Raw genomic sequence first — 25,883 nt, 5'->3', positions numbered from 1 at the left:
TGAAGTTCATCCATATTGTAACGTTTACGTGGAGTTTGGTCTTTCCTCTTTTAGAGGAAAATAGTTTTGGTTCAGAACAGCTTTGCTGAGTGAATTGTAGAGACTGTTGACATTACTTAAAAGCTGTAGGTATACCGCGCACCCCTTTATCCCCTTAAGTTTGGCTCAGTTTTGTCAATTTCTTTTTTCCCTGGATTGAGCATGTATAATTAGGATTTTCAGACTTATTAGCTGAAAGTCTGTTAAGGATGCCGGGTTTGTTCACTTGCTGGCTTGGATTTGGATCCAGGCCCTCTCGCTTGTGTAATTTTGAACAACCATTTAACCTCATGTCTTAGTCTGCAGGGGATACTTATTCCTAGTTTAAATGAGTTATTGCATGAGAAGTGTTTAGTGTCTGGCACATAGTTCAGCTAAAAATGTTAGCTATCATTATCTTGCATAGTTTTTTTTTTAATTGTGCCTTTTTTTTTTTTTTTTTAAGTGGTGATGAGTTAGAGATGAGTGCTATTGCAACCCAGTGAGCTAGGGTATTAAAACTTGTCTGTTTTCTTATGACCCAGATCAATTTGTGGCACATACTTATTTGCTTCCTGGGAGTTGGTAGGAAATTTATACAGCTTACCAAGATTATTTTGATAGCTACTTTTGGTACTTTGTATTTTTTCAGGAAATTATGTATTTCCTTATATTTGCAGATTTATTAGATAAAAGTAAATGGTGTGGTGTTAAGACTAATCTTTGGAGGGCAGAAATGAGGGTTAGAGTGCTGAGCTCTATGTGGAACATAGGGCAATTTGTTTAACATCCCCAGGACCCAGTTTCATCCGTGGAATTGGATAACAATGGCACCCAACCTTCCTGGTTGTCAGGAAGATTAAATAGAAATCTTCTATTTAACCACGGCACCTGGCAGCATAGGGAAAGTTCCATAACTGCCAGCTGTTGTTATTTCCATTCTGCAGAGTTCTTTCCAATTAAAACAGCTTAGGGATTGTAAACCTCTGTGAACCAGTTAATTAAAATGAACTGGGAAGCCCTCCACTGTTTTCTAGGCCTTGGAACACTTTATGGAACAGAGACATTATTTGTTCCTTGAAAGTTGGAGGTTAGTTTCCATTCCTACTCCAGTCACCTTTCGAGGCCATGCTTTTTTTTCCTTTTTTCGGGGGTGGGGGGGTACTTTTTGTGTACTACTCGTCCATTTTAATAAGAGTTTTAAATATAATAACAAAGAGGGTCAGCAAATCTTTTCTGTAAAGGGCCAAACAGCGAATATTTCAGGCTTTGTTCGATATACCGATGTCTTGTCAAAATTACTCAGTTCTGTCCTTGTAGTGTGAAAGCAGCTGTAAATAAATGGGTGTGTCTGGGTCCAGTAAAACACAGCCAGTGTTATTTGTGAACATTGAAATTTAGATTTCATTTAATTTTCTCATGAATATTTTGGTTTTTTTCAACCATCAACTTTTTTTTTTTTTTTTTTTTTGAGACAGAGTCTTGCTCTGTCGCCCAGGCTGGAGTGCAGTGGCGCGATCTTGGCTCACTGCAACCTCCACCTCCCAGGTTCATGCGATTCTCCTGCCTCACCCTCCTGAGTAGCTGGGACTACAGGTGCGTGCCACCACGCCTGGCTCATTTTTTGTATTTTTAGTAGAGACGGAGTTTCACTGTGTTAGCCAGGATGGTCTCAATCTCCTGACCTCATGATCCACCCACCTCGGCCTCCCAAAATGCTGGGATTACAGGTGTGAGCCACTGTGCCCGGCCCATCTATTTTTGATTCAACAGAATTTTTGTATTTTGGCTGTGTGAACTATATAAAAACACAGCGGACTGGACTTGGCCTGCTTGCTGTAGTTTGCTGACCCTTACCATAGTATTTCATGACACATTGACTAGTGGTGTGATATAGAGTCAGAAAGACGTGGGTTTAATAAAATTTTGGTTCTGATATGTGTTAGTTGGGTGTATTTGGGCAAATTAGCACATCACTCAGCCTCATAGTCTTCATCTTGCAATAGGCAGTAAACTTACCTACCTTCTTGGTTGTCAGTTGGGTAATACATGTGAAGGGAGTCAGTGTGATAATCCACAGTGCTAGGAGTCCAGTTAATCATATATTAGCTATAGCATATTCTTTTTTGAGAGTTGGTTGAGTAGACTAAGTGCTGGAGGGTAGAGCTAGATGACTTGGTTTTTAATCCTAGCCACTTTCTAGCCATGTGACTTTGTGCCAGTCATCTACCCTCTCTGTGCCTCCCCTTCCTCATCTGTAAAATAGGGATTATTAATAGTACCTAACTTAGATAGTTGTCTTGAAGATTTAAGAAGCTAACAATTAGAAAGTGCTCAGACACATTCCTGGTACATACACATTCTCATTATGTCAAAATAAGATATATTTGGGGTTGAAAATCCATGTGCTTTCTTCAAATGAAACACTTTTGTCTCTTTTTGCTGAAATTACACAATTTGTAAAGCATAAGAATTGTTTGTTCTTTGGAAATGTGAAGAAAGTTGCCTATAAATGGCAAAGGCTTGGAGAAATTTTTGAGGAAAGTACTCCCCTGACATCTGCCAAGTTTTTATTATCTCCCTTCCTTTCAAGAACGTTCCATTTCATTATGGCTTTCAAATTTAATAGCCTAGAAATGTACCCAGTGGTGGTTGAGGGCTGAGGCTCAGGAATCTAACAGATTTGAGTTTGATTTCTAGCTCTGCCACCCTTTAGCTTGTAACCTGGGAAAAGATACCTCTTAAGGCTTGCCTCTCATCTGTAAAACCTGGGTAATAATGGCATCTACCTTATTAAGTTGTTATGATAATTAAACATAATAATTCACATAAGGTACTTGGTGCCAGGCCTTACCCATTGTAAAAGTTTAATAAATTATAGCTATTATTTTTATTATTCTCCAGGGCACTCTTGAATTAAGATGCACTTGGAAGCCATCTGCTAGCTTCTTAAATGGACAGCTTCCCTCTTACTGTAGGTTTGAAATGCTTAATAGCATTATAGGTTGAGTATTCCTTATCTGAAATGCTTGACACCAGAAGTGTTTTGGATTTCTGATTTTTTTCGATTTGGGATTTTCAACTGTATTAGGAGGCTGCCTTCATGAACCTGTTAGTCATAAGTTTGTTTCTTTTTTTTTTTTGAGACGGACTTTTGCTCTTGTTGCCCAGGCTGGAGTGCAATGGTGCAATCTCAGCTCACCGCAACCTCCGCCTCCCAGGTTCAAGCAATTCTTCCGCCTCAGCCTCCCGAGTAGCTGGGATTACAGGCATACACCATCATGCCTGGCTAATTTTTTTTTTTGTATTTTTAGTAGAGACGGGGTTTCTCCATGTTGGTCAGGCTGGTCTCGAACTCCTGACCTCAGGTGATCTGCCCACCTCGGCCTCCCAAAGTGCTGGGATTACAATCGTGAGCCACCACGCCCAACCCATAAGTTTGTTTTCTAAGGAAAAAGGGGGCCGTTTCTTGAAGATTTTCAGTGCATTTGCATAGGATTGTGTTGGGAGATAGTAAGCAATATAGATAGAAAAACTCATATTTGAATTCTGGCTTTCTTAACTATTTAGATTATGACCATGAGTAGATAGCATCCCCTCTGAGCTGCAGATTTCTCATCTACAAAATAAGTGTATTAGTTTCAGTTTCATTAAGGTTGTTAGGAAAATACACCTAGATATGTATTTTTAATAACAGCCTTACCAAGATATAATTCATCTGCCATACAATTCACCTATTTACAGTGTGTACAGTTCAGTGGTGTTTAGTAATATTCAGAGTTGTATGGCCATCACTGCCCTCAATCTGAGAACATTTTCATTACCCTAAAAAAAGCCCTTCACTCCTCATTCCCCTCTTCCTCCAACTGTAGGGAACCATTCACCTATTTTCTGTCTATAGATTTGCCTATTCTGGACATTTCATGTAAATGGAATCATACAAGGTGTGAGCTTTTGTGACTGCCTTTTTTTACTTAGCATACTGTTTTCAAAGTTCATCTATGCTGTAGCATGTATTAGAACGTTGTTCTTTTCTATTGCCAAATAATATTCTCTTGTTTGGCTATACATTATTTATCCATTCATCAGCTAATAGCCATTTGGGTTTTTTCCCCTTTTTGGCTATGTTATGAATAATGCTGTTAAGAACATTGATGTGCAAGTTTTTGTGTGAACATGTTTTAATTTTACCTACCAGTAGAATTACTAAGTCATGTGGTAACTCTATGTTTAACGTTTTGAAGAACTGCCAGATTGTTTTCCAAGTGGCACCCCGATCTTTTATAAAGCACTTACTCCAGTGTCTGGCACAGGGTGAGTGTCCCATACAAGATAGCTATTCTTGTAACACATTTTCATTGTAGGAAATATGTTCTTGAAAGCCACTCTTCTAATTTAGTTCAATGAATTGGCAAGCCCTCGTCTTTTTCTTCTTAATGTCCTGGGAACTATCTGTGCAGACTAAGAATAATTTGTTCCTTAGGCATTGGAAGAACACTTCCAGTCAAACAGATTTCAAGTAATTTCTGTTTCCCTAGAAGATGATGCATTTCTTTAAGGTTTTCCAGTTTATTAATACAGAATTAATGTAGGATAGTGGTTGCAGAGTCTGACCTCTGGAGTTACTTACTGGGTATGCTTCAGTTTCCTTATATGTAAAATAGAGGTGATGAGGACACCTATCTCAGGAACTGTGAGGATGAGCTGCAAATGCATGTAATGCTTGATGCAGTATATAGCACACGGGAAATATTCAATAAATATTAGTTTTATCTCATGGAGCCTGTGGGGGCTAGATTATTAAAATGTACCAGAAAGTTTTAACATACAGGATTCTTTGTAAGAAGGCTTTTCTTACCTTTTTCCCCCCCCATTTGGCAGTCAGTTTGCTAATTTTTATTTCCTTGAAAATGTTCCTTTTCATTAAAATTTTCATATGTACTCATCTAAAATCATATTGAATATTAACATTTTTTAAACTTTTAATAGGTAATATATTTGTGTGGTTTGAAATTCAAAAAGGAGAAAATTCCTCCTCCCATCTTTCCCTCTCTATGGATAACCAGTGTCTCAGGAGATGTGTTTGAGTCAGAAAAAGAAAAAAAAAAAGAAAACCAATGTCAATAGTTTTGTGAATATCTTTCCAGTGTTATTTCATGCATATAGAAGCAAATATGTATACAGTGTATTTCTCTTTTTAATTAATAAATGAAGTATACTGTGTTTACTGTTCAACACCTTAGCTTTTCATTTAACAATGTATCTTGGCGATTGTTCCATAAGAGTTTTTGCATGCTTTTTTTATCATTGCAGATTTTTCTATTAATGTATGTGCCATAATTTATTCATCCAGTCTCCTCTTTGTGAACATTTCACTTATTGTTAGACTTTGTTAAATCTGTATCTCTTGCCTCCAGATGTTTTTCTGCTTTCTGATTCATGTTTTACTTTTATATCAATTATTGCCTTTTTCTCCATTCTTCTTAGGTTTATCTCATGCTGGGCCTTTAAAACCAACCAGATAAAAATGCATTTTCTCTACCTGCACGATGATCTGCATTGTGGAAGCCAGAGTAGCTCTCCTTATCATTCTGGTCATGTTCTTAGGCATTGACATGTGAGTATGTGTGGAAATCATGCTTTTTTCAGGGGACCTGGTTGAGATGTGAGTGCCGATCTCACCTGGGAGAAATTCTTGTAGTGTGCTACAGTTGTGGGTTGTATGGGATCTCCAGTCGTTAAATGGCCTACAGGGGCTTGCAAGGTCTGACTCTTCTGTGCTTCTGTAGCCTTTATCTTATGCCATTCTGTATTCTAGCTACACAGGTTTCTGTATTCCTCCAGCCTCATAAGCCTTGTGCACACTGTTAACTAGGCATAGAATGTCTTTCCTTACTACCTAGACTGGGTCAGGCTCTCTGATATATGTGTTATAGTACAATGTTTCTTTCATCACATTTATTGCTTGTTACTTATGTTATTTATATGATTATTTGATTGTTTGGCTTCATCAGTGAGCAGCTATAAACCCCATGAAGGCAGAGACTGTGTCTCCATTGTTTATCACTGTGTCTCTAGTGTCTGAATGTAGTTGATACTCATTACCTGTTTATTAGATGGTTAGATAAATGAACATCTACCATTTTGCCAGTTCAGGGTTAGAGCTTTCTGGCTAGCCAACTTGAGCAAAAAGTGGATGAGTAACCTTGCATTTTCTACATATACTATTTTGGTTACCGTGTTATAGCTTGACTACTGAATGTTTTAGCTTCTCATGAGAAATGGTGTCCAGTGCCCTTTTGGACAGGGACATATAAGCTGAACTTTAGTTCTGAACCTTAACACTGTCTGCCAGACTTGACATATTTTCATTTTATAATATCTGATTCATGATGGAGGTGGTCTTTTGCCTGTCTTTAATCCTGTATGTAATTAATTGCTTTTGGGAACTGTTCTTTTAATATTTGGACTTAGTGGTACTTTTTGTGAAAGGGTTGGTTACTTTAATATGAATGTTTGGCTTTATATTGTCCTGAAACTCCTACTTGAGAGAGTTAAAAAATAAAAGTTTTCCTTAAGGAAAATTTGTTAGATTTGCACTACTGAGGAACGGTATACAAATTTGTATCTGAAGATATTTATCCAGCAGCACTGAATATATACACATGAATTCTAAATACTTAAGAACTGGTTTCTTTATTTATCTTGTAAAGTAGTGTTTATTTTAATCTGAGCATGCAACAAATCAGCTATGTGTGGAGGACTTCAGAGCTCTAGCAGAGACCTCTCCAGAATCCCTGCTCAGTGTCTCCACTTGCTTTAGTATAAGCATTTTAAATATTACATGTCCCACATAGCTCTTGATGTTATGCTCTTACCCTGAAACTTGTGTCTCAGATACTCACCAAATAACACTTCTGTGCACCCAGTTGTCCAAACCAGAAATGTGGAACTCATTTCTGATTCTTTTTTCTTTGCCACACATACACAAATCATCAGCAAGATTTCTCTATATTGTTTCCAAAGTACATCTTGTATTTGTTCACTTCTCCCTATCTCTACTGCCACCATACTAGTTTGGAGCCCTGCCATCCTTTGCTGCTCCTTAACTGGTCTTCCTGCTTCCTCTGTTAAGTATCTCTAATCCCCTAGTTCTCCACAGAGCAACATGAATCATCTTAAAATGCACTGTGTCAGGCCTTATTTAAAAATCTTTAATGGCCTCCATTACATTTAGGATTAAGTTCAAGATCTTCCTCTTAATCTACAGTTCCAAAAGAGCTGGCTTTTGAATACCTGTACAACCTCATTTTACACCCCTCATTATCCTGTAGCCACTTTATGTCTTTTCTGTTTTTTTCCTTTATTATCTTTGTATATTGCTGTTTTGTTCTTTTTCTTTTTTTTCTTTGAGATGGAGTCTCGCTCTGTTGCTCAGGCTGGAGTTAAGTGGCGTGATCTCGGCTCACTGCAACCTCTGCCTCCTGGGTTCAAGTGATTGTCCCACCTCAGCCTCCCGAGTAGTAGCTGGGATTACATGCCTGGCTAATATATGTATTTTTAGTAGAGACGGGGTTTCACCATGTTGGCCAGGCTGGTCTCAAGCTCCTGACCTCGGGTGATCCTCCGCCTCAGCCTCCGAAAGTGCTGGGATACAGGCATGAGTCACCACACCCTGCCTGTTTTGTCTTTTTGAAATGTTCTTCCCTTCTTCTTCCCCAGGCTGGCTTTTTCAAAATTTAGTCTTAGTTTCTCTTCCTCAGAGATCCCTGACTATTCTGTATTTACCATACAAACACAACCATCCTCATTTCAGCATCCTGTTTTTGTTTTTTTTTGTTTTGTTTTGTTTTGTTTAAAGCATTTACCATAATCTTTAAAGGTTTATTGAATGTCTCTTCCCAGCTGGATTGAAACTCTGAAGACATATTAAATAAATAAGTTATGGCAGGGACCATTTCAATTTGATTTACAATGAACCATGAAGTTGACCTAGCATTGGGTCTTATATTAAAAGTAATTGCGAAAACCACTATTACTTTTGCACCAACCTAATAAGATAGTAGGTACTCAAATATTTGCTGAAACAATAGCTGAATAAGCACTTATCGAGAGACTTCTGTGTATTAAGCTTTGTGCTAGGCCTTGAGAGCATAATAGTGAAAAAGACAGATTTCCATCCAATCTGCTCAAATAACCCAGACTATTACAGATTTATTGTAGACCAGAGATTCTCAAGCTTTTTGGTCTCAAAACCCATTTACACTCATGAAAATGAGGACCCTAAAGAACTTTTGCTTATGTGGCTTATACCTATCAATATGTATAGTTTTAGGTATTTTAAAAACTAGAAATATGGCCGGGCATGGTGGCTCATGCCTGTAATCCCAGCACTTTGGGAGGCTGGGGTGGGTGGATCACTAGGTCAGGAGTTCAAGACCAGCCTGGCCAACATGGTGGAACCCCATCTCTATTAAAAATACAAAAATTAGCTGGGCATGGTGGCACGCGCCTGTAATCCCAGCTACTCGGGAGGCTGAGGCAGGAGAATTGCTTAACTGGGATAACTGGGATCCGGGAGGCAGAGGTTGCAGTGAGCCGAGATCATGGTACTGCACTCCAGCCTGTGCTACAGAGCGAGACTCTGTCTCAAAAACAAACAAACAAACACCTAGAAATAAAGTCAGAGGATTTCAGTACCTGTATTAGTCCAATTTCACACTGCTGATAAAGACATACCCAAGACTGGGAAGAAAAAGAGTTTTAACGGACTTACTGTTCCACATGGCTGGGGGTCCTCACAGTCATGTCAGAAGGCAAGGAGGAGCAAGTCAAGTCTTACATGGATGGCGCCAAGCAAAGAGCTTGTGCAGGGAAACTACCGTTTTCAAAACCATCAGATCTCATCAGAACAGCACAGGAAAGACCCACCCCCACGATTCAGCTATCTCCCACTGAGTCTCTCCCACAACACATGGGAATTATGGGAGCCACAAGATGAAATTTGGATGGGGACACAGAGCCAAACCACATCATTCCTCCCCTGGCCCCTCCCAAATCTCATGTTTTCACATTTTAAAACCAATCATGCCATCCCAACAGTCCCCCAAAGTCTTAACTCATATCAGGATTAACTCAGAAGTCCACAGTCCAAAATCTCATCTGAGACAAGGCAAGTCCCTTCTGCCTATGAGCCTGTAAAATCAAAAGCAAGTTAGTTACTTCCTAGATACAATGGGGGTACAGGTATTGGGTAAATACAGCTGTTCCAAATGGGAGAAATTGGCCAAAACAAAGGGGCTACAGGGCCCATGCAAGTCCAAAATCCAGCTGGGCAGTCAAATCTTAAAGCTCCAAAATGATCTTCTTTGGCTCCATGTCTCACATCCAGATCATGCTGATGTAAGAGGTAGGTTCCCATGGTCTTGGGCAGCTCTGCCCCTGTGGCTTTGCCAGGGTACAGCCTCCCTCCAGGCTGCTTTCATGGGTTGGCATTGAGTGTCTGCAGCTTTGCCAGGTGCACAGTGCAAGCTGTAGGTGGATCTACCATTCTAGGGTCTGGAGGATGGTGGCCCTCTTCTCACAGCTCCACTAGGCAGTGCCCCAGTAGGGACTCTGTTTGGGGGCTCTGACCCCACATTTCCCATCTGCACTGCCCTAGCAGAGGTTCTCCATGAGAGCCCCACCCCTGCAGCAAACTTCTGCCTGGACTTTCAGGTGTTTCCATACATCCTCTGAAATCTAGGTGGAGGTTCCCAAACCTCAATTCTTGACTTCTGTGCACCCGCAGGCTCAACACTACATGGAAGCTGCCAAGGCTTGGGACTTGTATTCTCTGAAGTCATGGGCCAAGCTGTACCTTGGCCCTTTTTAGTCATGGCTAGAGCAGCTGGGATGCAGGACACCAAGTCCCTAGGCTGCACACAGCACGGGGACCCTGGGCCCAGCCCCCAAAACCATTTTTTCTTCCTACGCCTCCAGGCCTGTGATGGGAGGGGCTGCCATGAAGACCTCTGATATGCCCTGGAGACATTTTCCCCATTGTCTTGGGGATTAAAATTTGGCTCCTCCTTACTTATGTACATTTCTGCAGCAGGCTTGAATTTCTCCTCAGAAAATGGGATTTTCTTTTCTATTGCATTGTCAGGCTGCAAAATTTTCGAACTTTTATCCAGGAGCTGATTTTTTGAAAAGATCAACAAAATTGATAGACTGCTAGCAAGACTAATAAAGAAGAAAAGAGAGAAGAATCAAATAGACGCAATAAAAAATGATAAAGGGGATATCACCACCGATCCCACAGAAATACAAACTACCATCAGAGAATACTATAAACATCTCTATGCAAATAAACTAGAAAATCTAGAAGAAATGGATAAATTCCTCAACACATACACCCTCCCAAGATTAAACCAGGAAGAAGTTGAATCTCTGAATAGACCAATAACAGGCTCTGAAATTGAGGCAATAATTAATAGCTTACCAACCAAAAAAAGTCCAGGACCAGACAGATTCACAGCTGAATTCTACCAGAGGTACAAGGAGGAGCTGGTACCATTCCTTCTGAAACTATTCCAATCAATACAAAAAGAGGGAATCCTCCCTAACTCATTTTATGAGGCCAGCATCATCCTGATACCAAAGCCTGGCAGAGACACAACAAAAAAAGAGAATTTTAGACCAATATCCCTGATGAACATCGATGCAAAAATCCTCAATAAAATACGGGGAAACCAAATCCAGCAGCACATCAAGAAGCTTATCCACCATGATCAAGTGGGCTTCATCCCTGGGATGCAAGGCTGGTTCAACATACACAAATCAATAAACGTAATCCAGCATATAAACAGAACCAACGACAAAAACCATATGATTATCTCAATAGATGCAGAAAAGGCCTTTGACAAAATTCAACAACCTTCATGCTAAAAACTCTCAATAAATTAGGTATTGATGGGACGTATCTCAAAATAGTAAGAGCTATCTATGACAAACCCACAGCCAATAACATACTGAATGGGCAAAAACTGGAAGCATTCCCTATGCTCTGCTTCCCTTATAAAACTGAATGCCTTTAACAGCACCTAAGTCACCTCTTGAATGCTTTGCTGCTTAGAAATTTCTTCTGCCAGATACCCTAAATCATCTTTCAAGTTCAAAGTTCTACAGGTCTCTGGGGCAGGGGCAAAATTCTGCCAGTCTCTTTGCTAAAATGTAAGAAGAGTCACCTTTGCTCCAGTTGCCAACACGTTCCTCATCTCCATCTGAGACCACCTCAGCCTGGACCTTATTGTTCATATCACTTACCAGCATTTTTGTCAAAGCCATTCAACAAATCTCTAGGAAGTTCCAAACTTTCCCACATTTTCCTGTCTTCTGATCCCTCCAAACTATTCCAACCTCTGCCTGTTAACCTAGTTCCAAAGTTGCTTTCACATCTTTGGGTATCTCTTCAGTGCCCCACTCTACTGGTACAATTTATTGTATTAGTCTGTTTTCAAGCTGCTGATAAAGACATACCCAAGACTGGGAAGAAAAAGAGGTTTAATGGACTTACAGTTCCACATGGCTGGGGAGGCCTCACAATCATGTCAGAAGGCAAGGAGGAACAAGTCAAGTCTTAGGTGGATGGTGGCAGGCAAAGAGAACTTGTGTAGAGAAACTACCATTTTCAAAACCATCAGATCTTGTGAGACTTATTTACCATCATGAGAACAGCACAGGAAAGACCTGCCCCCATGATTCAGCTATCTCCCACTGGGTCCCTCCCACAGCACTTGGGAATTGTGGGAGCCACAAGATGAGATTTGGATGGGGACACAGAGTGAAACCACATCAATACCTCACTTTTAGTAATGTATAGAGTAAGCAGAAAACAATAAGATTTGAACAATACTGTAGGCCAAATAGACCTCACACATATACAGAACATTCCGTCTAACTGCAGAAGAATATACATTCTTTTCAAGCACACAAGGAACATTCTCCAGGACAAATCATGTTAGGCCACAAAACAAGCCTTAATAAATTTAAGAAGATTGATATCTATACGAAGTATCTTTTCTGACTATAATGGTATGAAACCAGAAATCAATAATGAGGAAAATTGGAAAACAACATGTGGAAATTAACATACTCACTCCTGAACAACCAGTAGGTCAAAGAAAAAAATCATAAGGGAAATAAAAAATATCTTGAGACAAATGAAAATGGAAACACAACATGCCAGAACGTGGGATGCAGAGAAAGCAATGCTAAAAGAGAAGTTTATAGTGTTAAATTCTATATTAAGAAAAACAAAGATCTCAAAGAACCTAACTTTACACCTCAAGAAACTAGAAAAAGATGAACAAATTAAGCCCAAAATCTAGAGAACGAAGGAAAGATAAAGATCAGAGCAGAAATAAATAGAGAATAGAAAAACAATAGAAAAAATCAACGAAACTACGATCATAATAGTGAAATCTGGTTTTTTGAAAAGATAAAATTGACAAACCTTTAGCTAGGCTAAGAAAAAACTCAAAATTATAAAATTATAAATTATAAAATAAATTATAAATTATAAAATTATAAAACTCAAAATTATAAAATTATAAATGGAAGAGGAGAGATACCACAGAAATGCAAAGGATCATAAGATACTACTGTGAACAAGTATGCACCAACAAATTGGATAACCTAGAAGTGAACAAATTATTAGAAACATACAACCTACCAAAACTGAATCATGAAGAAATAGAAGTTCTGAGCAGATCAATAAAGAGTAAGGAGATTGAATCTATAATCAAAAACCTCCCAACAAAGAAAAGCCTGGCACCTGATTGCTTCACTGGTGAATTCTACCAAATATTTAAGGAAGAATTAACACCCAGCCATCTCAAACTCTTCCAGAAATTAAAGAGGAGGGAAAACTTTTAAACTCATTTTATGAGGTCAACATTACCCTGATACCACAGCCAGGCAAAGACACTACAAAAATAGAAAATTACAGGCCAATATCTCTGATGAACATACACGCAAAAATCCTTAACAAAATAACTAGCAAACTAAATTCAACAGCTCATTGAAAGGATCATACACTATGATTAAGTGAGATTAATCACTGGGATGTAAGGATGGTTCAACATACACAAATAAGTAAATGTGATACACCACATTAACAAAATGAAGCATAGAAAATGTGATCATTTCAATTGATGCAGAAAAAGCATCTGACAAAATTTAACTTCCTTTCATGATAAAAACTCAACAAATTATCTATAGAAGGAACATACCTCAAAATATTAAAGGTCATATATGACAGGCCCACAGCTAACATCACTATCAATGGTAGAAGACAGAAAGGTTTTCCTTTAAGACCAGGAGCAAGATAAGGAAAAACAAAAGGCATACAAATTCGAACAGAAGAAGTGAAATTGTCTCTGCTAATGATGTGGTCTTATATATAGAAGACCTTAAAGATGCTGCCAAAAACTTGTTTAACTAATAAACAAATTCAGTAAAGTTGCAGTAAAAACCAATATTGTTTGCAGGTACTACTACCAATAAACTATCTGAAAAAGAAATCAAGAAAACAATTCCATTTTACAATACCATCAAATTATTTAGGAATAAATTTAACCAGAAAGATAAAAGACCTGTTCACTGAAAACTATAAGACTTTGATGAAAGAAGTTGAAGACACAAATAGAAAAATATCTGGTGTTCATGGATTAGAAACTATTGTTAAAATCTCCATACTACCCAAAGTGATGTGTAGATTCAGCGCAATTTCCATAAAAAAAATCCAATGTCATTTTTCACAGAAATAGAAAAATACTCCTAAAACTCATATGAAACCACAGAATACCCCAAATAACCAAAGAAACTTTCAGCAAAAAGAACAAAGCTGGAAAGGCATCACACTACCTGATTTCAAAATTGAGTATAAAGCTACAGTAATAAAAACAGCATGATACTGGCATAAAACCAGACATAGAGACCAATAGAACAAAATAGCCCAGAAATAGATCCATAATTTATAGTCAGTCAGTCTTTGACAAAAGTGTCAAGAACACACAACAGGGAAAGGACTTTTTTTTTTTTTTTAATAAGTGGTTGGGGAAAACTAGAGATCCATATATAAAGGAATGAAATTAGACACACCATATTACAAAATCAACTCAAAATGGATTAAAGGCTTAAACATAAGACCTGAAACTGTAAAACTACTGGGAGAAAACATAACGGAAGAAACTTCTTGTCATTGGTCTGACCACTGATTTTTGGATAAGACTTTAAAAGCACAGGCAGAAAAAGCAAAAATAGACAAAAGGGATTGAATCAAACTAAAAAGCTTCAAGTGTTGGCAAAGATATGGAGAAAGGGAACCTGTGTACATTGTTGGCAGGAACGTAAATTAATATAGCCATTATGGAAAACAGTATGGAAATTCATTTATAAAAAGTAAAACTACCATATGACCCAGCAATCTCACTTCTGGCTACATATCTAAATAAAATCAGTATACACTTCCATGTTCATTGCAGCATTATTCACATTAGCCAAGATGTGGAATCAATCTAATTGTCCATGGATTGATGAATGGATAAATAAAATGAATATATGTACAATGGCATACTTTTTCAGCCTTTAAAAAGAAGGAAATGCTGTCACTTATGACAACATGGATAAAACTGGAGGACATTATGGTAAGACAAACACTGCATGATCTCATTTATATGTGGAATCTAAAAAAGTTGAACTCATAAAAGTAGAGAGTAGAATGGTGGTTGTCAAGGGTCAGAGGAGATGAGCTGATGTTGGCCAAAGGGTGCAAAATTTCAGTTAGATGGGATTAAAAAGTCCTGGTGATCTGTTGTACAGTATAGTGACTATAGTTTATACTTGAAAATTGCTAACAGAGTAGATCTTAAGTGTTCTTCACACACAAAAATAGTGAGGTGATATGTTAATTAGCTTGATATCCTTTTACAATGTATATGTATATTGAAACACCATGTTGTACATTATATATACAATTTTTCCTTATCAATTATATCTTAAGAAAATATTAAGTCATTTAAAATGTGTATTTTATTTAAAATAATGGTAGTAAACCTATTACAGGTTAATGGAAGCAACATTTTTTATGAAAAATAACAATTTTCAAAACCAAAGATTATTGAGAAGAGGCGCATTGTTTTACATCTTTGTAAATCTCCTTAGCATTTGACTTAATAGAAAACAGCTGGATTCGCATCTGCTTTTGGCCTTCAATTTGACATGATATTACAGGTCATACAGCCTCAGGCAAACGCCACTCCACACTTGGGAAAGAAGTGAAAACTGTTGTAGTTCACAGAAGATAATACTTTTGATTCAGATGGTGCTATGATGCTATGAGTTTGTCAGTTCACAATTTAACCTCCTTTTAATATAAACTTGCAATAATAGGAATATTTAAGATATCCATATGGGTCAAAACTTGAAAGAAAAATGCAAGGATATGTGGAATTGAAAACATAAACCTTCTGAACTAATGATCTTGAAAAAGGCAGAGGAAATTAAGACTCTGACTGCTCTTGGGTAATGAGGTCCGGAAGCACTCCATGCATATTGAGGTCCCAGGCTCATTGTGGCAAACAGGTACTGGATTTGGACTCTCCTGACATAAAAGGAGCATGGAAAAACAACAACAACAACAAACAGTGATGGTTACCCAGGTTTTTTACTTACAAGTGGTGGCAGGGGGTGAAAAAACAGAGCCATGCAGAGAGGACCCAGCCTAAGCTTTAATCTTGCTCAGTGACTAATACGCCCCTTTTTCACATGGCACAAAATCTCCAGTTGACAATACAAGATTGTTTCTGGACTGTGCTTCTCATGGGTGAGGTAGAGACAGCCAAAAAAACATGGAGGGAAGAAAAGGTCAGAGAGGAGGGGAAAAGATAACCCATAGGAAAAACACTTAGAAACTAAACTTGCAAAGCACTGGGTTAAAGTTAGGAAATCAAATCTTAAAATGAACAAGACAGCAAAACCAGCAATCAGGACATGAATTCAGTCCTTTCAAAATGCAATTCAAATAGTGTTAGTGTGACTTTACGATTTTTGAAGCAATAAAGAATAGTGTCGATAAAATGTTCATCCATTTGAGAAAGGTAGATACAAAAAAAAGTACCAATTGGAAATCATAGAACAGAAAACATAGTTACTGTATTTAAAACATCTAGGGAAATGCTATTACCTGATGCAGTTAAAAAGTTACTCAGAAAGCACAGAAAACAATATGAAAAATAGAAAGATTGAGACAAATGGAGGATGGATTAAGACGGGTCATTATACTTTATAGGTTGAAAAGAGTAGAAATGGAATGGCAGAAAAATTATATTTAAAGGCACACTAGCCCAAGAATTCTCCAGAATGGAAGAAAGACCTTCACTGGTCACATAAATCCTGAGCAGGATAAACAAAAATCTATACATAACATCTATTCTGAAAGCTACCATGGGAAAAACTAGTCGTTATTAGAAAGGAACGTTACGCTGATGCAGACCTCATCAGGTTTCTTAGAAGACAATGGAATAATATCTTCAAAATAAGGAGAGAAGATAAAGGTTACCTAAGAATTCCATACCTGGCTAAAATGTCATTCAAAAATGTCTTATAAAGACATTTTTAGAAATACAAATAGACTACCTTATACACATTGAAAGACACATTTAAGGATTTATTGCAATGAGAAAAAGTAAACCTCGAGGGACAAGGAGTGAGATTCAAGAAACAAGAATGAGTGAATAAATTATTGAAATACCAGTAAATATAATTCATCATTGACTGTAAAAATGGTTTTCGTTTGTTTAAAAAAGGTATAATTAAAATTCTAGACAATATTAATGAAGGTGGGAATGGGAAATCCAGTGAATTGCTAACGTGTGCCAACATGTTTGCTTTAGTACTTTATAGTCTGTTAAAAAATATATGCTTGTGTAGAAATTAGGAACTTAGATAGTGAAGTAATAAATATAATTGAAACCTCCCAAATAAGCAGAAGGAAAAAAGGGGACTAAAGAAAACTTGATCAATTCAGTAGAATGCAGGAAAGGAGAAAATAAATGACAAAAAGCATATTAAACAAATACATCAATAATTAAAAATGTAAACAGATTAACTTCCTTGTGTTTCTCAACAGAGAGTCATGGCCTTGTTTGCACCTAAAAACATAGCCTTGAAATATATATATAAAGCAAAAACTATTAATTATAAGGAGTGGTAGATAAAACCATAGGAATATTGGGAGATTTTATTATATCTAGAACAGATAGATCAGGCAGACAAAAAATTACCAAGAATACTAAAAATCTGAACACAGTTAACAAGTTGATCCTATGAACATAAATAGAAATTGATACCTAACAATTAGAGAATACTCATTCTTTTCTAATATATTGAACAATTAAAATTAACCATATCTTAAGATCACCAAGGATGCTTTGACAAATGTGAAATAGTAGCATATGGGCCATGCTATATGAGTATAATGCAATTAATTTGGAAATCTGTATTCAAAAGATAGTTTTTTTCCCCCAAGATCTTTGACCCCTAAAGACGTTTCTTCATGTTGCAAAGAGGAAATCTAATGGAAACAATGAAATACAGAACTGAACAAGAAAGAACTACAAAAAGAACAGAAATTAATTACATGGAAAAGAAGGAAGAATATGGTCAACAAAATCAAGTCATTTTAAAAAGACAAAATTGTCAAATCTTTAGCAAAACTGATGGAGAAACCATGGATAGATTAATAATATTAGTAATAGAAAAAGGGACATAATTTCCATTGGAGAGGAGTTTATAAACTATGGTAGAGAATATAAGAAGTGAGATAACAATCCAAATCATTCCATAAGGCTGTTATAACCTTGGTAGCAAAACCAGACAACGATAGTGTAATAAAAAAGTATAACTCAGTAGTACCCAGCTGCATGTGTATATGAATCAGATACTCATAATCATGATCAAGCAGGGTTTAGGAATACAGTTTTCAACATAAAACCTGCTTTATTCACCATATCATCAGATGATGTTAAATAATCTGATCTTCCCAATGAATGCAGAGAAGTCATTATATAAAATTAAACTTATGATAAATTTTTCTAAAAAACTAGAACTTAAGGGAATTTCCTTAACCCCCAATAAAGAGGCTGTACAAAACAAGCCTGCAGTGAATGTTTTTACTTCATAGTAAAGATAAGAGTATCCCCTTTCAAATACAGGACAAGACTTGTTCAATATCACCCCAGAAGTCCTAGCCAATGCATTATGTTAATGAAGTGAGGTATGATTGTCAATGAAAGTAAAAATGAAGTCATTAATTAGCATGTTAATATTTTAAAAATACAGGAACATTTTTTTCTGTAGGAAAAAAAGTCAACAAGTTCACTGGATCCAAAGTCAGCGTATAAAAAGCAATAGCAGGCCGGGTGCGGTGGCTTACGCATGTAATCCTAGCACTTTGGGAGGCCAGTGTATGCTGATCACAAGGTCAGGAGTTTGAGACCAGCCTGGCCAACATGGTGAAACTCCATCGCTACTAAAAATACAAAAATTAGCCGGGCATGATGGCACATGACTGTAATCCCAGCTACTCAGGAGGCTGAGGGAGGAGAATTGCTTGAAACCAGGAGGTGGAGGTTGCAGTGAGCTGAGATTGAGCCATTGCATCTCCAGCCTGGGCGACACAGCCGGACTCTGTCTCAAAAAAAAAAAAAAAAAGAAAAGAAAAAAAAGCAATAGCAGATACTCTTCTCAAAAATTCATAACCCAAAACAAGTTGTGAGAAAATATCAAACAAACTGAGTATTCTACAAAATACTGAGAAGCTGTCATAGCCTTGGGGAGCCTAAGGAAATGTAATCACTAAATGTAATGCTGTGTTTGGGATGAGATCCTGGAACAGAAGGAAGATAGTAATAGAAAAATGGGTGAAATCAAAACAAAGTCTGTAGTTTGTTTAGTGTTAATATTATCTCTTCTTTTTGACAAAGTAGCAAGGTTACGTAAGGTATTAACGTCAGGGAAAACGGGGTGGGGAAGTTTTGTACTATCTTTGCAACTTTTTTGTAATCTGAAACTATTAAATAACCAATTATACAATTAATGGGGGAAAAAAGGACCTCCTAAAGTCAAATAAGGCCTTTATAGGGAAAAAAAAAAATTACAGTGTATCATTGACGGCCGTAAGAGATATGGACGATGGTCAAAGATGAGAGATCTTGATATAATGTTTTCACTTTCTCTAAATTGCTGTGTGGATTTAATAAAATGTCAGAATCTAAATAGGATAGTTCATCAAACTTTAAAAGCTGCTTCTAAAAATTATTTGAAAGATGGTGGGCTAAGAGTCAGATAATTTTGAAAGACAAGGTAGCGCCAGACACTTTTGAAAAACAAGGTAGGGCAGTCGCCCTTTCAGATACGAAGATGCTGTAAAGCTGTAATAATATGGTGCCTTAATGCACAGAGATAGAGGAATGAATCAGGGGACCAACAAGAGAGTTCAAGCACAGACCTGCTCATATACAGAAATATGATACAATGTCAGGGGGAAATTAGATCCCTAACACAGAACATAGGCAAAAATAACCATAAAGAAAACTAAAATGCACAGCTATTTGAATATCTTTATGACATCAGTGTGGGGAAGAATTTCTTAAATTAGGCATTGAAGGAAAAGATTGTGAAATTTTACAGCACTTATATTTGATTGTCCTCTAAGACAAAAGATAATGTTGGCTTTTCTAATTTTGGGCTTTTGGACTTTAAGTGCAATTGGGATGGGGGGCAGGAGGTCATTCAAGCTGGAACATTGACATCTTTTTTGCTTTGCAAGATCACCCTTAATACTGTGTGGAGAATACTGGAGGAAGGGTTTGGAATTGAAAAGGGTTTTTGCAGGAAGATAATGTTCCTTAGGACTACCATGGAAAGGGAAATCATGGGACAAATTTGGGATTTGCTTTAGATAGGGTCACCAAGACTTGCTGATAAATTGGATGTTGGTGGTAAGGAAAAAAGGAATGAGAACAATCGTGAGGTTTTTTTTGTTGTTGTTGTTTGTTTTTGTTTTTGTTTTTTGGCTTCAGCAACTGGTACTGTTTATAGAAATGGAGAAAGGGGAAATTAATATTTGTTTAAAATGCTTTGAGTTGCCTGATAGACATCCAAGGGGAGCAGTCAGTTTCTAAGCAAAAGACTGCACTTTTGTGGACAGTCCTGTGGCAGAGGATTGGAATTTGGGAGCCATTGGCATGTAGGTGGCATTTAAATTATGTGACTAGGTGAGGAGGGAAGGGTTGTTACCTAGGGAGTGGACATTGATGGAGAAGACCAGTGACTAAGTTCTGAGGCAAGACCCTCCAGCGTGTAGATGGCGAGCAGAGCAGAAGCCATTTATGACTGAGAAGAGACCACTGATTGGGGGAGGGGGGAGCGGAAACCAGGACCATGTAATTGTCACCAAAAATAAGAGAAGACAGCATGGGATTTTGTTTTTGTTTGCTTGTTTTAATGAGGATGTTGAATATTACTGAGAGATAAAGTGAGATTAAGAGCAAGTTTCTTGGCCACATAAGGAATTGCTGAAATTGTCAAGCAGTTTCAGTGGGTTTGGAAGGGATTGAAACCTGTGGGGCATATATGTTAGCAGGAGAGAATGTATGGTAAGACCATTGAGTCAGTGACAGTAGACTGCTCTATCAAGAGGCATTTTCAGGGCCAAGAGGTGCTGAGCAAGGGGGTGGTAACTGCAGGAGCTCTGAGAGCATGTGGTGTCTGGTGGAAATTAATGATTGAGGATCCAGAGAGAAACTGGTATTGCAGATAGAGGCCTTTGAGGAGAGAGGGGGATGATGGAGTCTTTAAAATATGTTAAAATCACCTACAAAACGTTAACCAGACATTAGGATCCCTTGGGAACCTGAAAAACAAAGATCTCTGTGGGACACTGGGAATCTGCATTGTTTAACAGCTCTCCAGGTGAGCCTAATGAGTAGCCAGATTTGAAAATCTGTAACCTAAGTCAGGGTACTACCACATTCACCTTCAGTCTTCCTGCTGGGGAACTTGTTTTGAACGTGTATTTTCATAAGCACAGTGTTTTCATTCGTATATTATGTTTATGTGGCACTGCTGGGCGAAAAGAGACTGTTGATGGTCTAGGGAGTCTGAAACACATAAAGCAGCTTCTCAGTGTAGCAAGCAACCACTGATAACTCCTTGAGTATAATATAAAGTTTAATTTGGGGTATTAAAGTCTGTGTGCTCATTAGGTAAACACCTTTTGGTAATTAACCACATCTTACAGATTTTTTCCTTTAAAGTTAAAATCATACAGCATTTTTATTAGCCACTTAAAATCGTGCTGTGTAAATTTACCAGAATACAGTTTAATTCTTTTCTATGGAGCACATTTTTGGTGATAAAAATGATGCTCCGTGAATATCCTTGTATAGAATCTTCTGTATATCTCTGTACTTCCTTTGCTTTTTTAGTTCCTTGAGAGTGGAATAGTTGGACCAAAGAGTACATTAGTGAACTTTTAGTAATTCATTGATTTTACTGCCAGAGAAGAAATAGGTATTTCTGCCAAGGAAATTCACAGTATGGATGGCAGAAGGGAAAAATCCCTCTTCCACCCCACATTCCTTGTCCCTAGAAGTAACTCATTAACAATTTCTTGCCTACCTTTCCAACAGTTTTACCTGTATTTGGGTTTATCCTTAAAAAACAAATAAATGAGAAAACACTTACCAGTTCGTTTCTACAAACTTCAGTAACTTGTATATTTCACTAAATCTATTGAAAATTCAATCCTTAATAATCCCATACAACTCTACCTCATTATTTTTCTCTCTCATTTTCTTGCTGTTTTATTAAATGGCAACGCAGTGGGCTCACGCAGTGGAAGGTCTGTATTGACGGCTGATGGGAAACAACTCAGTAGTGAGTGAGACTGCCCGCTCCCCTAAACCGCACGTGCCCGGTGTTTCAGGTTTGCATTTCTTTATGCAAATAGGTCGTGATGTTTCCTTCGCAGGTCGGCCAGCCGTTTGGATTTTCTTGCGAATTGCTAGTTTTATCCCCTTTGCCCATTTTTCTGGCTTGGTTTGGTCTTTATCTCGTTGGTTTCCAAGAGCTCTTCATTTATTAAGGAAATTAGCTCGATGTCTTTCATGTGTCCCAAGCGGAAAAGTCTTGTCTTCCCTGCAGGTCTTTAGACGTTAATGTATGTGTTTTTGCGGCCAGGATTTTCATTTTTTTCATTTAGACAGATGTGTACATTTGTCCCTTTATTCTTCAGCGGTTTTACATTTGAGCATCTCAGTGGGGTTTCCTCCATTTCGACCCCCATTTCTTTGGTGGCTGCACCCCCACCACCCAACCCACCCCCCTTTTCCAGACCTGGCTTTGGGGTCCCTCACGGCCACTCCCTGACGTCAGCCCCAAGCCTTCGCGCCAAACTGTTGCTGTGGCAACCGCAGCCTGATTGGCACGTCACAGGGCTGTGGTGAGGGGGCCCGGAGAGGGCGGCGAGGCTGCTGATTGGCTAGCACAGAAGCCCCGCCTCTGCGGAGAAGCCCTGACAAGGAGGCGTCGAGCTGCACCTCGGTGCAGAAGTCTGGGCAGCGGCGGGAGGAGAGGTTTGGGAGGCGCGGGAGATGTCCACCCTGGGCTGGTGGCGCCGTCGGGCGCCGGGCGCCATGTGGGTGCGCTAGGCGGCTGTTCGTGCCCGAGGCTGCGCTGCACTGAGGTGAGGTGAGTGCGCCTTCGGCCGCCCCGCGCGCCTCCTGCCCGCGGGACCTTGGTGTCGCGACGGCGCTGGGCCAGAGTGGCCGTCTTGCCGCAAGCCCAAGACCCCGCGGCAAGCCAGCGACCCTTGTGGCAGGGCGGGCTGGCGGACATGGTACTTGGCCGCCCGCTGCCCAGTCCGAGAGTGGGCACAGTGGCGGCCAGGCTGTGGATGGTTGGTGCCTTTTTGGGGCAGGGGTGGGTGCAGCCTGGGCTGCTGCGTTGGTGCCGCCATCTTGCGGGCCGGGGTCTGAGGGGCTGCTGCGGGGTCTCCGCGCCTTCCTGACTGGCCGGGGGCCACCGCAGCAACCCGGGGGCATTAGGGCAGACAGCCGGGGGTTCTGCCACGGCAAGTCCAGCAAGGTCGACACCAGTGCTCTCCCTGTTGCCGTGGTGGAATGCGGCTCTCGGGAGCCCTGGGCTTCCTGGGCTGGGTCTGGGGGCTGCGAGAATGCCCCTTCCTGCGGGCTGCCATCGGCCTCGCGGCGCCGGCGTGCCCGGCTACCCTCTGGGGGCGGGGCTTGTTTGCCGCAGTGGTGGTGGGAGGGGCGAAGGCCACCAAGGTGGCGGGGCTGAGGGCTGTCCTGCCTGTAAGGGGTTTTCTTTCCCCGCCCTCTCGGGCGCTATCTTAAATGAGGGCGGCTGAGTGTTGCTGCGCAGGCGCTGCCTTGGTTGGTTGGCGGCAGATGGGGCGGGGCAAGGCTCAAGTGACTGGGTGGCATTGGATGTAATCGTCTGCTCAAGCCCCACCCACTGGGTGCCATCTTTTATGAGGGTGGCTGAGGTTTGCCGCGCAGGCGCTGTTCTGGTTGATTGGTGGCTGATGGGGCGAGGCAAAGCTGAAATGACTGGGTTGCATTGGATGTAATGGTCTGTTCCAGCCCCACCCATTGGGTGCCATCTTTTATGAGGGTGGCTGTTTGCCGAGTAGGCGCTGTTCTAGTTGATTGGCGGCAAGTGGGGCGGGGCAAGGCTGAAGAGATTGGGTAGCATTAGATATGATGATCCAGTCATGCCCCACCCACTTTGACGCCATGTTTGATGGGGGCTGCTGAGGTTTGCCGCGCAGGTGCTGCCCTGGTTGGTTGGTGGCACATGGGGCGGGGCAAGGCTGAAGTGACTGGGTAGCATTGGATGTGACGATCTGTTCAGGCCCTGCCTGCTTGGACGCCATGTTTGATGGGGGCTGCTGAGGTTTGCTGTGCAGGTGCTGCCCTGGTTGGTTGGTAGCAGATGGGGCGGGGCAAGGCTGAAGTGACTGGGTATCATTGGATGTGACCATCTGCTCAGGCCCCGCCCACCCAGATATGGCATCTGCTGAAGTTTGCTGCGCAGGCGCTGTCCTGGTTGGTTGGTGGCAGATGGGGCGGGGCAAGGCTGAAGTGACAGGGTGGCATTGGACCTAGTGGTTTGTTCAAGCCCCACCCACCTGGGCACCATCTTTAATGAAAGTGCCTGAGATTTGCTGCGCAGGCGCTGTCCTAGTTGGTTGGGCGAGACAGGGCCCGCCCGCCTGGGCGCCATCTTTGATGGGGGCAGCTGAGGTTTGCTGCGCAGGCGTTGCCCGGATTGGTTGGCGGCAGATGTGGCGTGGCAAGGCTGAAGTGGCTGCGGGTGGCATGGGCGGGACGGTCTGTTCAAGCCCCGCCCACCTGGGTGCCATCTTTGATCGGGGCGGCTGCGGTTTGCCGCATAGGTGTGGGGTTGTCCACAGGGAGGGGCGGGGCCATGGCTGCTGTGCCTGCCTGCCTTGCGGTGATGGAAAGCTGTGGAGTGCCGCTCTCCTTGGGCTATGTGTGCTGGTCGCCAGGCTGTTTTGCCAGTAGGACTGGCTCAGTCCCCGCATCTGGGGGAGCCGGGAGACGTGCCTAAAGAGTTTGCCGTAACGGCCGCGGAGCCATTTGTCCTCAAGGACAGGGCGACGTGTTATCAGCGCACTCGCTGTGTTTTTGGCTAACGGTGGCAGAGGCTCACCCCTTCCCCTGTTGTTGCCTGACCAAGAATTTGTTCTCCACAGGATGTGTGTGGTTCCATCTTGTGTCTGGGGGCGGCTTGGCGGGGGAGCTGCGAGGTGGGTTGTGCAGGCGCCCTGCTGGCGGGGTCCCGGGACCGTTCCTCGGGACTGATAGGGCTGAGAGCACCCTCATCTCCACTGCCCCCCGCCGCCTCCACGGTACTGTCTGTGCTAGCCACAGGGGGGCCCCCGAGGTTGATTGCGCAGGCGCCATCTTGAGTGACACCTGAGTCGGCCCCAGGGGCGGGCATGAGGCAGGGCTGTCTCAGTGACTAGGGGCGCCGAGCCTGGTTCACTCTGGCGCAATCTTTGGCTGTAATGGGGCACATGCGGGCAGTTACACAGGCACTGGTTTGAATGACTGCTGGGTTGGCTGTAGGGCCGGGTGTAGAGGACTGTGACTGACGGGGGCTGCATGGCCCCGCCCACCCTGTGGCATCATCTTTGCTGGCCATTAGGTGGCAGCCAAGGTGTACTGTGCAGGTGCCATCCTGAATGACAGCTGGGCTGGCTGCAGGTGCGGTTCTGAGGGAGGGGCTGCCTTGTCTTGAGTGACTGAGGGGGGCCATAGCGTGTGTGTCTTTTCTGATAGAGCAGCCGGCATTCAATGTGGCGGGTGCATTGCGGAGGCACCATTACTGAATGACAGCTGCGATGTAGGAGTGGGCGTGAGCCCCGCCCATCCTAGTACCACGTGTGTTGGCCGGTGGCAGGACAGCAGAGGTGTACTGCGCAGGCGCCATCTTGAGTGACAGCAGGGCTGTTGGAGGGGGCTGAGGGGATTTCAAGGTAGGCGGGGCCGTAGAGCCGTGTTCATTCATTCTGTGCCATCTTTGCCGGCTCATGGGTGGGGCCTGCATTGGAGCCTTCCTGAGTGACCGCGGGCTGCACTGGCATGCCAGCTGAGCCCTACCCCCGCCATCTTGGGCAGCGGGGCTTCATGGCCGGTGGCGCCTTACTTCCTCCAGGGGGCGCCAAAGCCTGGCCTCGGGAAGCGGGCGGGTTCAGCTGTGCAGCCTTG

The 25,883-nt window shown here is 41.2% G+C and overlaps 2 protein-coding genes across 21 annotated transcripts in view; one reads left to right on the top strand and one right to left on the bottom strand.

Moving 5' to 3' along the window:
• The window catches only part of PEG3 (paternally expressed 3), a 54,263-nt gene that overhangs the window by 1,045 nt on the left and 27,335 nt on the right, over positions 1 to 25,883 (top strand). For 10 of the 20 annotated variants that reach the window (XM_063720346.1, XM_002829849.5, XM_054539188.2 and 7 more), the window contains exon 1: positions 22,618 to 22,815. The gene's annotated coding sequence lies outside the window, so the exon portion shown is untranslated. Of the gene's footprint in view, positions 1 to 5,505; positions 5,636 to 22,617; positions 22,816 to 25,883 lie in introns of those variants that run through there. The other 10 variants (XM_054539191.2, XM_054539190.2, XM_063720345.1 and 7 more) reach the window with 3 other exon arrangements.
• LOC134760676 (basic salivary proline-rich protein 2-like) lies at positions 20,143 to 25,113 on the bottom strand. The gene is made up of 4 exons (XM_063719806.1): positions 24,846 to 25,113; positions 23,874 to 24,225; positions 21,897 to 23,436; positions 20,143 to 21,224 (listed from the first exon to the last, which is right to left on the bottom strand). The coding sequence occupies exons 1-3, from the start codon at positions 25,111 to 25,113 to the stop codon at positions 22,497 to 22,499; spliced, it is 1,560 nt and encodes a 519-aa protein (XP_063575876.1). The 3' UTR covers positions 20,143 to 21,224; positions 21,897 to 22,496.

Source organism: Pongo abelii, chromosome 20 (genome assembly GCF_028885655.2).
Source record: "Pongo abelii isolate AG06213 chromosome 20, NHGRI_mPonAbe1-v2.0_pri, whole genome shotgun sequence".
NCBI classification, from domain to species: Eukaryota; Metazoa; Chordata; class Mammalia; order Primates; family Hominidae; genus Pongo; species Pongo abelii.
Note: the sequence above shows the minus strand (reverse complement) of the source record. Positions and strands in the feature narration are given on the sequence as shown.

Excerpts from the sequence above, each read along its gene's own strand:
- LOC134760676 (XM_063719806.1), bottom strand. The coding sequence starts at position 25,113 with ATGCCCGCCCCTGGGGCCGACTCAGGTGTCACTCAAGATGGCGCCTGC. Across the intron at positions 24,226-24,845 it reads CTGTGGAGAACAAATTCTTG|CCTTGCCCCGCCCCATCTGC; the intron begins GTCAGGCAACAA and ends CTGTCACTTCAG. Across the intron at positions 23,437-23,873 it reads CCATCAAACATGGCGTCAAA|GCAGGACAGCCCTCAGCCCC; the intron begins GTGGGTGGGGCA and ends AACCCCTTACAG.